This window comes from Colias croceus, chromosome 5 (genome assembly GCF_905220415.1).
Source record: "Colias croceus chromosome 5, ilColCroc2.1".
NCBI classification, from domain to species: domain Eukaryota; kingdom Metazoa; phylum Arthropoda; class Insecta; order Lepidoptera; family Pieridae; genus Colias; species Colias croceus.
Window position 1 is genome coordinate 11791322 of NC_059541.1, and position 17522 is coordinate 11808843.

Consider the following 17522-nt stretch of genomic DNA (forward strand, 5'->3'; position numbering starts at 1 on the left):
CCATCTGCAAGAAAACTTCCGCAAGAAATGTCCGACACTTGGTCCGACAGTCTGTCTGACAGCAGCTTGCAAGTCTAAGGCCGCGTTTCCACCTGCAAGAAGAGCTTTCTGACCCTTTGAGCTATTATTACGAATAGAGGAGACACCACGAACAAAATCTGTGCTGCAAGCGCGGCGGCGCGGGGCGGCTCATTATACAGAGTGTCCCGTAAGTAGTGGACCAACGGGTTATGGGGAGTAGAGGGGCTTATTATCTAACAAAAATACTAAAATTTATTGTCCTAAACCATATAGTTTTTGATTTATGCTTTATTTTCAAAATTTGATAAAAATATCATCCACGTAAGCTTAATATGAACTTTTACCATTTCTGTTTTTATTTTATTCTTATTTTTTTGTTCAAGGTTGTTAAGAATACATAAGTCTTCCTAATTAAAATGATACTCAAGCATAATTAACAACAACAACAAAATTAGACCAAAAAGTAGGTAAAATTTTACGTTTTAAAAATTTACGGACTGAAGTTTGAACAAAGCTGGTGTAAAAAAAATGTATGGTGACCCTGTGGAACTTTGTTTTAAAAACTTCTACATCTCATACAAATTACAAAAAGGTATAATTGTGTGGTATAAAGTATTTAAAAAAATGTTAAATTGGCGTTCAACATTCAAATTAGAAATTATCAGGTAGTCAACTCATTAAGTTATTCCGAGAATTATTGCCTTTATGGGCGCGCGCTGGAATTCTTTTGTATTGTTTCTGGCCAATCATAGGCGATACGTGAACCCACTATGATTTTCTTTGACTTTCAACTATTTCAGTGATTTGCTTATAGCTCGGAACTACACGCGTGTTTAGCTTGAATCCGTCATTACGATATTATTCTTTGTTGAAGTGCGATTGAATTGGACACTGATTTTTCTTGTGATTTGGATATTGTTCGACTTTAGTTTTTTGAAGGAAATTGCCTACACTCTCACTCTACGTGAAAATGCAGAAATGTTATAAAATTATTGACTTAAAAAAATTTTGATCCAAGCATAAGCATCTCTCGACAAAAATTTATTCGTCGTTGTTAATCACCTGGTATTAATGCTTGCTCACTCGTACATGATACGGGTGTAAATCACTTCTCTTCAATATGCGATGCACTGTACTTCTTGGTACACCAGTGCGTCTAGCAATACGGCGAGTACTAGTTGAAGGAACTTCTTCTACTTCTGTCAATATTAGACGATCATCGACTGATCTAAGCCTTCCTATTCGATTTCCAATTCTAGGAATACGACCTTCATGGTATGCGTTATTTACTCTGAGAAAAAATCGGTGATCAGGATAGCAATCCCGATTGGGATAACGCTCACGATAAACACGTGTTGTTGTCGAGCATTTCCATCACTGAGCCCATAAATAAAAACATTTTTCTGCATATTCACATGGAGTGTACGTATTAGGCATTTTTCTTCAAAAAACCAAAGTCGAACAACATCCAAATCACAAGCAAAATCAGTGTCCAATTCAATCGCACTTCAACAAAGAATAATATCGTAATGACGGATTCAAGCTAAACACGCGTGTAGTTCCGAGCTATAAGCAAGTCACTGAAATAGTTGAAAGTCAAAGAAAATAATAGTGGGTTCAAGTATCGTCTATGATTGGCCAGAAACAATACAAAATAATTCCAGCGCGCGCCCATAAAGGCAATGATTCTCGGAATAACTTAATGAGTTGACTACCTGGTAATTTCTAATTTGAATGTTGAACGCCAATTTAACATTTTTTTAAATACTTTATACCACACAATTATACCTTTTTGTAATTTGTATGAGATGTAGAAGTTTTTAAAACAAAGTTCCACAGGGTCACCATACATTTTTTTTACACCAGCTTTGTTCAAACTTCAGTCCGTAAATTTTTAAAACGTAAAATTTTACCTACTTTTTGGTCTAATTTTGTTGTTGTTGTTAATTATGCTTGAGTATCATTTTAATTAGGAAGACTTATGTATTCTTAACAACCTTGAACAAAAAAATAAGAATAAAATAAAAACAGAAATGGTAAAAGTTCATATTAAGCTTACGTGGATGATATTTTTATCAAATTTTGAAAATAAAGCATAAATCAAAAACTATATTATGGTTTAGGACAATAAATTTTAGTATTTTTGTTAGATAATAAGCCCCTCTACTCCCCATAACCCGTTGGTCCACTACTTACGGGACACCCTGTATATGTCATCGACTCACCGCTATAGAGGCGAAACTTTGTAAATATTTTGCTTACCTATTACTTATCAATTAAGAACAATCAATGTAACAAAAAAAAATGATACATAGGTAATTTATTTTCATCTTTCATGATTTAACTTTTTTTTCAAATAATATCCACAGTACAATATTTTTTAAATGTGTAAAATTATTTTTTTCCACTATAAAAATTTATCTAATATTACTATCTAAACATCTTTCATACCAAGTAGAAAAATTATAAATATATCTGTATATTTCTTTGCATATTTTTTTGCATAAGTAGAATAGAATCTAATAAAATGTTAAGAAATATAATTTTTATTACATTGCAACTATCCGAACATTAAAATGGTGACGTGACGTGCTGTATCGAGACGTGGCTGACGTTTTCAATTTTGGATTGTTTTGTCATTTGCATTTCACAAACGTTCAGCCACGAATTGTACGATTTTTGCGAGTTGATAGGCGGATTAATTATTTGTGGTTATTCTGTTCCACTGTACATATCTAATTAATAGGTAAGTGTGTAATAAATAATATCGGAGAGAATGATATATAAGACTTTTGTTACATCGGTGTTAACATTTGTTAATTCTTATTTTCAGAAAATGGATCAAATCGTAAAGTTTGTAGAGCCAGGCAGGCAATTCGCCAAGGATTCTATCAGATTAGTCAGAAGGTGCACAAAGCCTGACAGAAAAGGTATGTACAATTAGATCTAGATTCTAGACAATACGATTCTTAGTGGTGATTGTTCCAGAAATGTTGTGTATGGTATACGTACTTACTACGAAGCATAATATTACCGTTGTTGCGCTGGCACTAGGCCACTCACTCCTTGGAGTATTTTTGAATTAGATTCTATTCTTACATGATCAAATGTGAAATCCATGAGTATCTTGTTACATATTCTTTTGCATTTGTAAGACTTTCACATTTGTGATTGAGTTGTGTTTAATTTAGATAAATATTCCTACATATAGTTTATTGTAGCATTGACTTACAAGGTATTTAAAATTATGCAGTGCCAAAAACTATTAATTTGTGTCATGATTTAGCAGCTGTGGTCTGTTATTTTTATATTGGGTGAATATAAGCTATAAGTAAGTTAGGTTGATAAAATTTAACCTATGTCATAGTAATACTAGTCATCTAATTGAGTCTAATGTTTAATTATTAATAAAATTATAAGAACTCTCTTATATTTATCTAATTAGTAAGAAATAACTTGTCTGTTTCATTCAAATATTAAACTACTAGCTTACCGCCCGCGGCTTCGCCCGCTATGTCTAAAACCTAATAAATTATATACTAAAACCTTCCTCTTGACTCACTCTATCTATTAAAAAAAAAAAACGCATCAAAATCCGTTGCGTAGTTTTAAAGATTTAAGCATACAAATGGACATAAGGACAGAGAAAGAGACTTTGTTTTATACTATGTAGTGATAAGCTATTTATGTAATAAAAGTTATTATAGCTTCAAGTATCATGCACAAGATTTTTGCAAGAAATATGATAATATGTTTTTTAATCATTGGCTTAATAGTTTGGCACTTACAAAAATAATATCAATGAAACACATGTTAAATATTAGACAGAGTTATTAGTCTTATTCTGATAGTTTACAATATTTTTTGATAATATTTTTAATTCACAATAATTTATACAACAGCACTATATATTTGTATTTCTTTTCCAGAATTCCAAAAGATCGCCATCGCTACAGCTATAGGTTTCTGCATCATGGGCTTCATCGGTTTCTTCGTAAAGCTGATACACATTCCCATCAATAACATTATTGTCGGCTCATAGACTGTGTAGACTTAGCTTTAGTTGTAACTTATCTTTAAGCCCCCGACGTGTCTAAGTTAACTCTCACTGTCATTTTATTTCATCCATACAAATTTTATTAGAATAAATTATTTCATTTTTATAGTCATTGTTTCATTTAATTTGTGTACTATAATTATTTCATGTTGTCTATTAATTGTATGTATATTCTTGTTTTAAAGTAATGAAAATTAAATTTTATTTCTCTACATACATAAATTTCAGGTTCATTTATTCAATACAAAGTATCACCTCTATCATGTTGAAAAACATTGAACATACACTTCTAATATATCTTTTAAAACTTAGAAAAAAGATTTTTTAAATGAACACATCTTTGACAAATTGAGAGTTTCAGTTTGCACTGCAACGATTGCACTGTATGCACTGTATATTATTTAAATGATTTTAGATACTTTTATTCATCCCAAATTTAAACGAAAATTAGGCATTCAAAATAAAATATCCAAATTAAAACAACAATTTTATTAACAAATTTAACCTATTTACAAGCTAAAGTTTCTTCATAACGTGGATATAATACGCGGGCTCGGGCACTTGTGACAGCTCTTTGAAGTCTGCGTAAATGTCATGTTTCGCACGGTTTTTGAACGCTTCGTCTAGCATCTGCGTGAATCTGTTCAGCTTGTGCGGGTAGTAGCAGAGACGGAATTCACTGGAATGGAATGAGGAGAATTAATAATAAGTAAGAGCCAGCGCGCAGGAGCAACTTTGTCCCCGCAACTATTTTGTCTCTCCCATCAATTTGTATGGGGAGTTGCGTTGCTACGTGCGCGCACTTTCATACTAGCCCATGGGTGGGAGAGACAAAATAGTTGCGGAGACAAAGTTACTCGTGCGCGCTGGCTCTAACTCTGCGTAGTTTTCAAAGAAGACAAGCATATAATATGGTAACTAGTCATTGAAAATGATACTTTAATTAGACTATCTAGTTTCCTTCATCAAATATATTATACATTAAAAGAGGTTTCATTTGTTTTGCATAGAAACGGAATAAACATACAAAATAAATAACTTAATTTTTTAGGAGACAATATTATATTGTAATAATGTTTTATTTTTATGAAACATTATTTTAGAGGCTGTGACGCATTATATTAGAAAGTTCAATTAGCACGTGAGCTCATTAATCTCGAGCAATTACCTAATGTGTAATTAACCTACGAGTTACGTTATTTATAAATATTCTGGATAATCATTTTTTTAACCGACATTAAAAAAAGGAGGAGGTTATCAATTCGGCCGGTATATTTTTATGTTTGTATACGGAATTTTGGAAAATAAGTCTGAAATTGACGAATATTATCAGAATATAATTATTATGTTAAAACCCAATTCGATTGTAAGTAGGTACTTACTACTTAACTTTGTACCTACTTAGGTACTCATTTTCAGGTAATGTGTAGTTATAAAAGCTTCTAAAAGAATTATATCTTTCATAATATAAAAAAAAATTGACACAATAATGCAATACCTCCTTTGTGACACATCTCCGTTCTCTGTGGGGCAGATGCAATAGTCCAAAGCGACGAGTTCAGGTTTCCCGCGCACCACCAACACAGATGTTTTGATGTCAACTGGATATTTGCTCTGAAGTAAAAAGGGCAAATAATTAGTAAAAATAACAGAGAAAAATATTGGCAGCAAGAAAAGAAATAATTGAAATTTAGATTCCTTGCATAGGTATTGCATTACATATATCCAAATCATAAAGCCTTTTAGAATGAACCAATTTTCTAATAATTTGCTCGTGTGCTTGGCAGGCGTTTATTTTTGTCATTTATATCTTCACCTTATTCTCTATTAAAATAATATACTTTTTACAAATTCTTTAATTAAATATTATTCCATAAAATATCCTCACATTATAATAAATAGAATGGCCTGGAGTAGCGCCACTGTCGATCATGGCGTCATAATTTCTGTGGTCTATAAACAAAAGACCGCCGGGTTTCAGAACTTTCGCGAAATTCTCTAAGCACATCTTCTGTGTTCTTTGGTCCTCGTAGTCGTCTAGAAGATGGGCGAAAGAGTTTCCTAGGCAAATAACTGCGTCGAATTTAGCGCCTGGCAGGAATGAGTCGACGTCTTGAGGCAGGGTTTCCCAGGAAGCTTCTTCGATTACTGAAAATATTAAAAAAAGGTAATTAGAAAATAAAAGTAAAAAGAATAGAATCAATTGACGGTTAAAAAAATAAGTTGCAATATTAAGTACAACAAAAGGAGTCGCAGTCCGGGATCGATAATCGATTTATTTGTTGACAGATCTACCATTCTGAGCACAGAGCAATTATTTAAGCAACAAAACTGTTATTATAAGAACGAAGTTTATATTCATGTAATGCAATATAATTTTATTGGTTATCGATCTCTTATTTTACACATATATTAACATTAATTTGATAATTCATACCTGGGAACAATTTTTGTTTATCTGAGAACGAAAATATTTCGTGGTGATAGATCTATTTATTAGGTGATACAACTTGATGACAAATATAAATTTTGGTGATAGAAAATATAGTTCCCATATAATACCTAATAATAAATAATAATTAATGGATCAATTCTTAAAGAATACAAAAAAATCTCCAATTTGAGGCGGTAGTCGAACCGGTCTTTTGCCAAACCGTGCCAACAAAAAAATGTGGTTAAATAAAAAAAAAAAACTTACCCCACTCATCATACCGCGGATCCTTTCTCTTCTCCCATCGCGCTTTGAGCGCATGTTTCAGCATCTTGTCCGACGCGTCCACCGATACAACTTTGAAGCCCTCGTCTACTAGCATCATTGAATCTATACTGGAAAGAAAATTTTATAGTCTTTATTAATAACTTATAATTGCTGTAAAAGTACCTAGGAGGACAGATTATATAATAAGTACTATACAGGGTGTCCCACTAGGCACTATTGGTAGGTATACTAAGCGCGAAGGACCTTGTATTTTACATACACTGATCACGTAAAAAATACTTAAACAACAAAATTACGTCAATTTTTTTTTGCCAAATTTTTCCTGAAAATCCATGTTTTCTCCTCTAACTTCGCGCAGCCGGAATATACCGCTTCTCTAATATGAGCATTCTGTCTATGAGAACATAATCTTAAACGATAGGTCACGTGCTGTTGGCAAAGTTGGGCGTTATGGGTGAACACTGTACCTACACATAGAATTTTAAGAATTCGTCTATTTGAAAAAGAATGCGTCTGGAATTTTATAAGTATTTATTACGTTCTCAACTTCTCAGCGTATGCAAAACTATCACCTCCTTTGAGCTATACCAACAGTGGGACACCCTGTATAGGAATACCTATTTGTAGTAGAGTAGTAACTACCTTGTAGTAATAAAAGTGGATCGATAGATGTAAATATAGGTAAGTACCTATATGAAACTGTTTGTACTAGCTTATATGAATAATAATTATTAATAGTGTATGTTTTAACTGTAGGTATATCTAACAATTACAAACGTGATGACAAAAACATTAATAATGACGCCGTACTTATCACATAGTTACATATTTGTGAAAAACAATAGTTATATTTTAATATTATGTAGTGATTACCTATTGCGGATTGAGAAAATATGATAAAAAATTCGATTATTTTAAAATTAAACAAATCATGTTATCTCTACAATTTGGATTGTTTTATTAAAGCAGAATTAATAGCAATAACAACATGATATAGTTATAATACTTACGGTAATTTATCAATTAATATTGATAAACTACCATTTGAATTCTATGGAATATTTTCAACTTTTTTGGCGTCCCAAGTCACTGTCATTTATAGGTAATAAAAAAAAAATAATGAAAATCTGTAACTAAGTAGTATTGAAAAATTCTACGCACTTATTTGTTTTTATTATAGAAATTAGAAACTAACTTAACAAGGTTCTTTTGCTTGGATATAATCAAAATTAACAATTTACATGATAATATTATGTTATTGGGTATTGTTTTCATTTGCAAAGCGATTATGCGTTCGTAACTAAGGTTCTTATCTACTGATCGAACCTACAACCTATATGTCAGCATAAATAGTATCATCAACCACTGCGTCATACATCAACTGCATACACAAAAATATTTTGCAAGATAAGTGCATTTAACGACAAGATAATACATATTATTATCTTTAAGAAATACGACCTTATTGAGATAACAGATTTGTTTCCGATTCATTTATTTTCAATAAATATTTAACAGACTACTTATTGTTGACATTTTATAATATCATTAACCAGATTTGGTAATTTTTGTAATCATTTAGTTACTAAAAGCGCGCCAAAGTCGTACCCAAATTACTCTTTATTCTTTACATGCTTTCACCCCTAAAGCTTTCATGTTGCCAGCAGCAAAAAGTAACGGTGTTAATAAAAAATTGAAAGGCAAAGGCTGATAAACAGCTCTCTTTGATTTCCGAACTTAAATAATTGGAAGTAATAGCTGTGAATCTTTTTCATGCGTGTACACTGTACATTTTGTAAGACTACTAAATAGTAGCTGTAAGACATTACTACTAGACGTTATGTTATGATAAGATTTTTCATTAATTTTTTATTTACATAATACTCTTTAAAATAACTTACCCTGTACCACAAGCAGCATCCAGCACATTAACGCAGCCGTGTTTCCTCAATATACCAGTGAGAAAGTCCTTATAATTTTGGGTTCTCTGGTTGCTGTCTCCAATGTACTTCTTCCATATCCTCGCGGCTATGCCATCCGCGTACTGATCCTTGACACCCTCTGAAGGGATGCCTTGGGACCTGGAGTGGAATACTTTGTCCGCTGCCATGTTGGCTGGAAATCGAGAAAAAATTTCAACACATCAGATTCAGATTATTATTTATTATATATATTTTAGAGATAAGATATATTTTTTCTTTATTTTTCCTTATTGATTACATCTATGACTAGATTATAATATGTTCTACATAGGTATTCAGATTAGAAATGTTGATCTCACTCAAGTACCAACTCAACGCGGTTTCTTTGCTAGGTAGTTAGGTAGTTACCTATTAACTCCTATTAAAATTTTATGATAATTTAAATATGATAAATGGATTTTTAATCTATTTTGCAAAGTAAATGTTAGTAAAATGCACTGAAGAAGGTTTAAAAAGAAGCCATCTGAATAATCGAGATTTTTGTATGGAGCCATAAATAATCACTATGCGAGAGCGATAAGACCGACAAAACTGTTACTTTATCACAATTTCTATTTTAGGTTTCTTCATGTATTGTGTTAAAGTACAAAGTGATATGAGAAGTAATATTTATTCATCATCTATACGTATAATAAAATCGTTGGAAAACTCAAAACTGTAAATTGAATATTTTTTAAAGGAATCGCAATTCGCAACCTATTTGGGTCGCGATCTTCAATCCATATCGAAGCCAAAAACATATTTTTCTACATTTTTTTTCAGTTTGTCTGTATGTTTATCCGGGCTAAACTCAATTAGTACTCCATGGATTTACTTCCTTGCATGAATATTAATATTACTAACAGGTCGGGTCATCATATAGGCTAGGTATATTATATTATCATCACGCTAAACCAATATTTAATCAAAAATACAATTCGGAGTTTAACTGTTGCATATTTCTCTGAAAGTGTTCATAGTATTATCTGCCATTACTGTCATTAAATTAATATTTTGTGAGAGATACATGGCACATTAATTAATTTTCCCCGAAAGCTCTCACTAGTCTCACTACACGTGGATCAATAACATTTCTTATGACGTAATGTTTTCATGTTATTGTAACGAGTAACGACAATATTATTAGATAATAAATCCAGATTTAACCGGATGCTGGGTCTGACACCAATGTAATGAATCTACGAGCAAAGATAATAACTTCCTTAATATCAATTAATTATTTAGGTATAGTCATTACCTATGATGATAGTGACATGCAGTTTTGGTTCCCATCTCATCTAAGTAGTTATTTATCATTTTAATGCTAAAACAACAGTTTTATTTTTATCGTCTAGACTTAATAAAAGTTTACATGTGTATGATATCAGTGTTTAAAATTGAATGACGTGTATCGTTAACAACTTTCTAATGACTCTGCAGTCTAAATCATAAACAAACGGGCATATAGTATATGTATAATGTTTTATAGACTTGTATACTACCCACTAACCACTGCCATAGTATGGCACATAGGTACCTAAGGTCATATGTATAGATATAGGTAATTTCGCCTCTTAGTAAACCATTAAAATTTTAGCTATCAAATGATGTAATTTATAGTACCTAAGTACCTACACATCTTCTGAAAGTTCCATTAAGAACGGCATTAATTTTTATTTGTTGAACACCTAGAAAATAGTAAGTAGTATAGTAACTAGTATAACATTGCCTGAATTGGCAGTTTAAAGAATTTTAAAAAACATTGTACTTCAAAACATCAATCAATATCATAGGAGATTGAAATATTTGTCGTGTGTTTTCCTGACGTACCTACCTACATATTTGCATTATCATGATTCAAGAGCACAATATCGCGATAACAACAAACGGCAATTAAAAAGAGCGAAGTCGAGTACCAAGACTGCTCTACAAATTGTTTTGTTTTCGTTAAAACAGTCATGCGTTAATTTATATAATTCCCATAGTCATTCAGCAGATAGGTAAGGTACATAATGCTGCGATATGTAAAAAATAAACTTTTTATAAAACACTAGCTGCTCCGCGCGGTTTCACCCCCGTGGCTCTCCTCCTGTTACCCGTAGCGTGATGAAATATAGCCTATAACCTTCCTCGATAAATGGGCTATCTAACACCGAAAGAATTTTTCAAATCGGACTAGTTCCCGAGATTAGTGCGTTCAAACAAACAAACAAACAAACTCTTCAGCTTTATAATATTAGTATAGATAACGTTTTTTTAGGATGGTAGAGAGTAGGAGTAGAGACTAATAGATTACTGAATAGTTAGGTCCTAATGAAACTATAATAATTTTATATCATATTAACTGGTATTTTGCCAATTTGAAGCATGTGTTTATAATTAAAGTATCCAAACTATATAATAAATAAACACTATGGGTGTTATCAGTTATCGGTATAAATTACAGTTATCTGTTAGAAAACAAACCTATAGTTATTATTTTTCTCAATAATATGTGATACTACTTAGGCATTTCATGATTTGTTTTACAAAAATTTAAATAATTTTATTTCTCACGTTCTTCCATATATGTACCTAGTTTCTTAGGAGTTACTACATTCTTTGATAAACACGAAGATTTAATCAACTCTACATAATTTCAAATAACGACTGCTTTATTTATTTTCTTAACAACTAACTAACTGGTTTTCTATTTTTTTAATAGAATTCCATCACGACTATCTTAAATTTGTAATAATATGTTTAATACATAGGTACCGCATAATGCGATTAACTGTAATATACCTATCCATCTAACAGTATTATTACCGCGATGTTAGATCGTGCATGATAATTAAATGTGTACCTAAAATAATATTTAAATAGAACAAAGAATCAACTTACAGCTATAATTGTGATTATTTCACGAGAGTAATATTATAATGTAATTCGTCACTTGTGATATAATAACAAGACTACAGGTTAAGGCGAACGCGGGCGAGCGTCTGCTAAATGTAAAAACATTGCATGGTTTATAAAAACCGGCCGCTCATATGTGAATGATGTAATAATTTTCATCCCTTGCGTTCGAAGTGTTGTTATAATAATATGATATATCACTGTCTTTCTCCGGTATTTTCTGAAGAAATACTTGATGTATGATACTTAGCTGTTAGAATGATCGTTTATAGGTGCTTGAATTATTTGAACATTTTGGACCTCTGTAATGGATTTTTGTCTACGTGTGTTTTTACATATTATTTTTAAATTATGTAATAACTTATAACATCGTTTGTTTTAGAAACATGATAAGGTAAAGTAAGAGCAGTTGGTTATTATATTTTATGCTAGTTTGCTTTTGAATGTACTTACTTAAGTAATTCTGTAGGGAAAAAAACTATTAACATAAAAATTTGAGTGAACTAACTAACCGTTTCATAATATTTGGTTTACTATATTTCCTTTAATAAAATAAAGTCTTGCAGTCTTTACGCTCTGTAAGCTGTAACTAAGTAACGTAAAAAGCGTGCCAAATTAATTATTAGGCAAGAAAATTATTTCCGCTCCATAGTGACGGTTGGATCGTGCTGGTTATCAATTGCAAAAACAACGAGATATTTGTCTGACCCGCGAGGTGATAAACTGTTATCCACACGTTAAGTATATCACTGTTAGCTGTTAGTCACATTATTATTGTGTTCGTGAAAAAACAAAATCGTTTTTTTTAGTGGGGCAGATTTTTAGTTGCGTATGGTAAAATTATTCGTTTTGCTTATGAGTGCCTGAGTTTTCGAAACTTTTACCTGCATAGAAGTTTGTTATGATAAATACTTAAATCACTCTATAATATTATACCTAACTACCTATATTGGAATGCAGCTACGACAAAAATATCATCTAGTCTAGATACAATTAATTTTATAGTTATCACACTCTTGAGTTCCGACTGTTCCGAGCACTAATTTGATGATTTCTTAACGATATTATGTATAGTGTAGCGTTAAACATCCTGAATTCGTAATACACTGTATAATATTTAATAATGTGTGAAATGGTAATAGAGGCTCTATTAACTATTATTTAAAAAATACTAGGTATGTACAGAAGTTTGATAATTCCTTAACTAGATGGCGTTATACATATTTTACTTGCACACACATTTAGGTATTTTAAATAGGTAGGTATATAAGCAAACTAATTCAGATAGATAATTTAAAATAATTCAGATTCATATCTACCCAATTAGTTAATTTCTGCTCAATTTATCTTTCTTTTCATTGTCAATTTAATTATTTTTTATGCCTTTTCACGTTTTCTGTATTTTAATAACCTGCATTTTGTTATAATACTAAAACTTATATACCTACTACCTAGTAGTTTTGATCTGTTAAAATTTAAATTACAACTATTGCATTAAATTATAGCCATACATACGGGATTTTTTTTTCATGAAATTAGGTAATTATTCATCTAATCTCACTAAGTAGTGAGTATGGTAAATGTTAAATAGTAAAAAAAGGGAGAAATTTCTTAAAATAAAAACAAATTTGTACATGTCGAATATTTTTATTATTCACTAGCTGCCTCCCGCGACTCCGTCCGCGCGGATGTCGGTCTCCACTCTCCATTTTGAACTGGGAAGACGTTTCTCACTAAAAATATTAGATGATCACTCTCGCTCGCCACACTGAGAGAAAAAATTTCGGCGTAATTAATAGCAATGTTATTAAATGGCGTTATAATCAAATTTTATCAATTCCTATGTATTTTTAATGAAAACTACAAAATAATTTAATTTCAAGTACAGTTTATTAATTTCGCAATATAATACCAATAAACGGGTTTTATTAAATGTCGAAAATAATATTCTTTACTTGGGATTGCAGGATTTTACATGTACCTAAATATTCCTTGAATTTGTAGGTACTGTACTAATATCAAGAGGTACAGATTAGTAATGATTATAAAAGGTTTTACTAAAGTGACCAATTACAATAAACTATAATATCTAATCAGTAATCATTCACATGGTAACTCAATGTAGGTATCTAATATGGCATTTCTTATTTCTATAATTTGTGAACTTGTAATTAGAACGTGTTTTATTTTTCCCTCTAGAAGTAAACTATTATTTGTCATTACAGCTATTAGTGTTTATATATTATACCTTTTCTTGGAATTAGTAGGTAAAGTACAGTACCTACCTTTTCTTGGATTTTACAGAGATGTGGTCAAGACACGAACCTTGTCTAGTCGGAAGTGTTATTGCAGGCGCCAGATCGAATTCTGAGACTAAGCATAGGTATTCCTGTCACCAGAGATTATCAGACGATTCCAAAATATCGATATTATTGTCACCTGCTAGGACAATATATTGATTATTTATACTAGAGAGGTGCCTGTCCAGCGATGTGAGGAACATTGAGGGATTTCTAAACGAAGGGGAGCGATAAATACCTAGTACATACGTAGTATATTATTATTAGTCTGTGCTAGTACCTATACAGACCTTTTTGTCAACAATAAGTTGTAAACAGTTTGTATCGTCGATGGGAGGTTCTGAAACCCTAACACAAAGACCATCCCGTACGTACATCACAACACCACCATTTTGATTAATACCTAATTGTAGTAGTTTTATATGCTGTGTAATTTTGCAATAATGGAATTTGAGAATATTTACTAAGCCAACATTCATTAAGTATTATGACATCATAAAATAGTTTTAAACGCTGCAAAGAAATTATAAAATTATCATAATTTTTGTTAATACTACGTATACCTATTGAATGAAAGAACTTTGAAATTATAGTCACTTGTAAGAAAAGATTTACAACAATCGATGTTAGAAACGGCATGACATTTTTATCTTGTAAGAGTCTAAATCGGATGCGATATTATTCGACGCTATTAGATATTAGATTTGTACTATAGATTAATCTAGCTTTTACATGTTTGATGATAACTATACAAGTTTCTACTATACTATACAACTTAATACAAGTACGAATTAATATGAAGTGCCTGATGTTAATGTCGTAGCAAAGTTGTGTAAACGATTTTTTGTATTCCTAAATTGTTGTAGGCGTGTAAAATTAATAAATATTGATAATTAATAAAAGTATATAATTATGTAAATTAAATAAAAAGTAAAATAAAATAGATGAAATATATAATGAATAAATTGAAGTTATAATTTTATATGTGATACTTATAATTAAAATACATCGATAGTTTCTTAACAAAGTATCTAAAAATGTTAGGTACATGATTTAAATGGCTATTTGAAATATCATTATTTAAGCTATAATTGTTAAAAGATATATGAATCATTATTCATTACAATTTCAGCATTGTGTTGTATCGTCGATATGCGAGGACGAGTTAAAAATACTAGGTATGCAGCTCGTTTTGGGTGCGAATATTGTGGCGAATAGGTATGAATAGCATTTTTCCCTTCTCTCTGTCTGACATATTATACATTCCCATTATAGCAAAATGCGTAACCAGATACCTAGTTTGTATTTACTTCGGGCCTCGCGAAACAACATACGGTTTTATTTGGTTAGTCTTTCATTATAGTTATATAGTATACCTACTAGCTTACCGCCCGCGGCTTCGCCCGCTTTGTCTAAAACATAATAAATTATATACTAAAACCTTCCTCTTGAATCACTCGTTTTATTAAAAAAAACCGCATCAAAATCCGTTGCGTAGTTTTAAAGATTTAAGCATACATAGGGACATGCAAAGAGAGCGCCCAGGAGTTCGGAATTCTCGGAGTTGAAATCTCGAGTGACGTTCAATTCCGCAGTCATTTGGAAGCGAAGGCTAAATTAGCCTCGAAAAAGCTTGGTGTGCTCAGCAGATCGAGACAGTACTTCAAGCCGGCCCACCGACTTCAGCTGTACAAGGCTCAGGTGCGACCGCATATGGAGTACTGTTCTCATCTCTGGGCCGGAGTCCCACAGTATCAACTCCTTCCTCTTGACCGCATCCAACGTCGAGCAGCTCGAATTGTCGATGACCGTAGGCTTTCCGATAGGCTCGATCCTCTGTCAGTGCGAAGAGACGTTGCGTTTCTCTGTATACTGTACAGAATCTACTATGGGGAGTGCTCTGAGGAATTGTTGCACCTACTACCAGCCGCACAGTTCCACCACCGGACCACACGCCTTAAAAATTAGTTCCATCCGCACCATCTGGATGGTTGGCGCTCCACTACTGTCCCTGCACCCGCAACTTCCTTCCGCGTACGGTGAAACTGTAGACCGATTTGCCACCTGCGGTGTTCCCGAACAACTACGACATTGGGGCCTTCAAGAAAAGAGCTTATTTGTCCATAAAAGGACGGCAAAGCACCTGCAACACTTCTAGTATTGCAAGTGTTTATGGGCGGTGGTGACCACTTACCATCAGGTGGCCCACCTGCCCCTTTGCTTGCTCTGACATAAAAAAAAAACATAGGGACAGAGAAAGCGACTTTGTTTTATACTATGTAGTGATCTTCGATGCCTCACCAGGTATATTCAAATCAGCACTGTTAATATTTTTTCTCGACTTAGCAGACTTCAATATTTCGTCGCGCTTGGAACGTCGATGGAATCTAATAACAACAGGACGGGGAAGTTGATTCGAAGAAGTCGATTTTTCTTTCGAGATACGTGGACCGGCTCTCATGACGCAGTCAATATCTTGATCTGACTAGTGTTGCCCAAATGCAAGAACAAGACGAGACTTAGCCAGTCTTGGTCTTGGTCTTGCGCCAATACACCTGGTCTTGGTCTTGGTCTTGGTCTTGCGCCAATACACCTGGTCTTGGTCTTGGTCTTGCGCTCCCAGTCTTGGTCTTGGTCTTGCTGCAAGAGTCTTGCAAGTCTTGCAATTACCTATTAGTCTATTACTATTTATTGTGAGCTTGAATTAACATAGCCATAGTAAAGATACTTGCGTGATCAGTATAATGTATTCATTTTCATTCTAAGCACTCTGAAACTTATTTATTCTTTGGAACACCTGTAGGTACTCTTAAAAAAATTCGAAATTATTTTGCATGAGTATACCTACGCCCTATGGCGGCAATCAAATAGTGTCAAATGTTATGATTTCGGCGTGGCAGCAACGATTGTTTTTCTTTGAGAAGTAAGTAGAAAACCTTTGATGCCGCATTACAAAGTGCCGATGGTTAAAACATAACTATGCATGCACTCAGTTTGATTTTAATAGATATTTTTTTAATCGCTATTTTCATATTCTTTGATACAGTTTTTTGCGTCTCATAGAATTCACCGAACACCTATACACCGAACTGTTACACCTAACTACTCAGTGAAATAGCGCTAAGTCCTAGCTGCAAGACGCAAGAGTCTTGCAGGCTATGTCTTGTTCTTGCTCAAGTCTTGCACGGTCAGTCTTGGTCTTGGTCTTGCTAAAAATACGCGGTCTTGTTCTTGGTCTTGGTCTTGCAAAAACGCAAGAACAAGACCAAGACTGCAAGACCAAGACTGAATTTGGGCAACACTAGATCTGACAATTCTACACCAACTTTCCGAGAGGCAAGCAAGGCAATTTGATGAAGGTTTTCATAAGCTGTTTCGGGTATGCCAGCCAGCTCAATTTCGTTACGCAAATGTTGTTGCGCTTGTAGATTTAAGTATGATTGGAGATTTGAGATTGTGGCCTTAAGGACATTTATCTCCCGATTATTGCTCTCTAGGTTTTTAATTCTAGACTCGTTTGCGGTTACTTTCCCCTCGAGCATTTCAATACGTTCGTTACATATTAT

General features: G+C 32.8%; 2 protein-coding genes across 2 annotated transcripts; one reads left to right on the forward strand and one right to left on the reverse strand.

The window, feature by feature from the left end:
- The first annotated feature begins 2614 nt into the window (after positions 1-2614).
- On the forward strand, positions 2615-4184 carry LOC123691737 (protein transport protein Sec61 subunit gamma). Its single transcript, XM_045636274.1, has 3 exons — positions 2615-2767; positions 2855-2951; positions 3951-4184. Exons 2-3 carry the CDS (start codon positions 2858-2860, stop codon positions 4061-4063), a joined length of 207 nt encoding a protein of 68 aa, XP_045492230.1. The 5' UTR covers positions 2615-2767; positions 2855-2857; the 3' UTR covers positions 4064-4184.
- Positions 4185-4552: 368 nt separating this feature from the next.
- On the reverse strand, positions 4553-11741 carry LOC123691736 (glycine N-methyltransferase). Its single transcript, XM_045636273.1, has 6 exons — positions 11642-11741; positions 8699-8912; positions 6777-6904; positions 5967-6226; positions 5577-5692; positions 4553-4757 (listed from the first exon to the last, which is right to left on the reverse strand). Exons 2-6 carry the CDS (start codon positions 8905-8907, stop codon positions 4595-4597), a joined length of 876 nt encoding a protein of 291 aa, XP_045492229.1. The 5' UTR covers positions 8908-8912; positions 11642-11741; the 3' UTR covers positions 4553-4594.
- Between the last annotated feature and the right edge of the window lie 5781 nt (positions 11742-17522).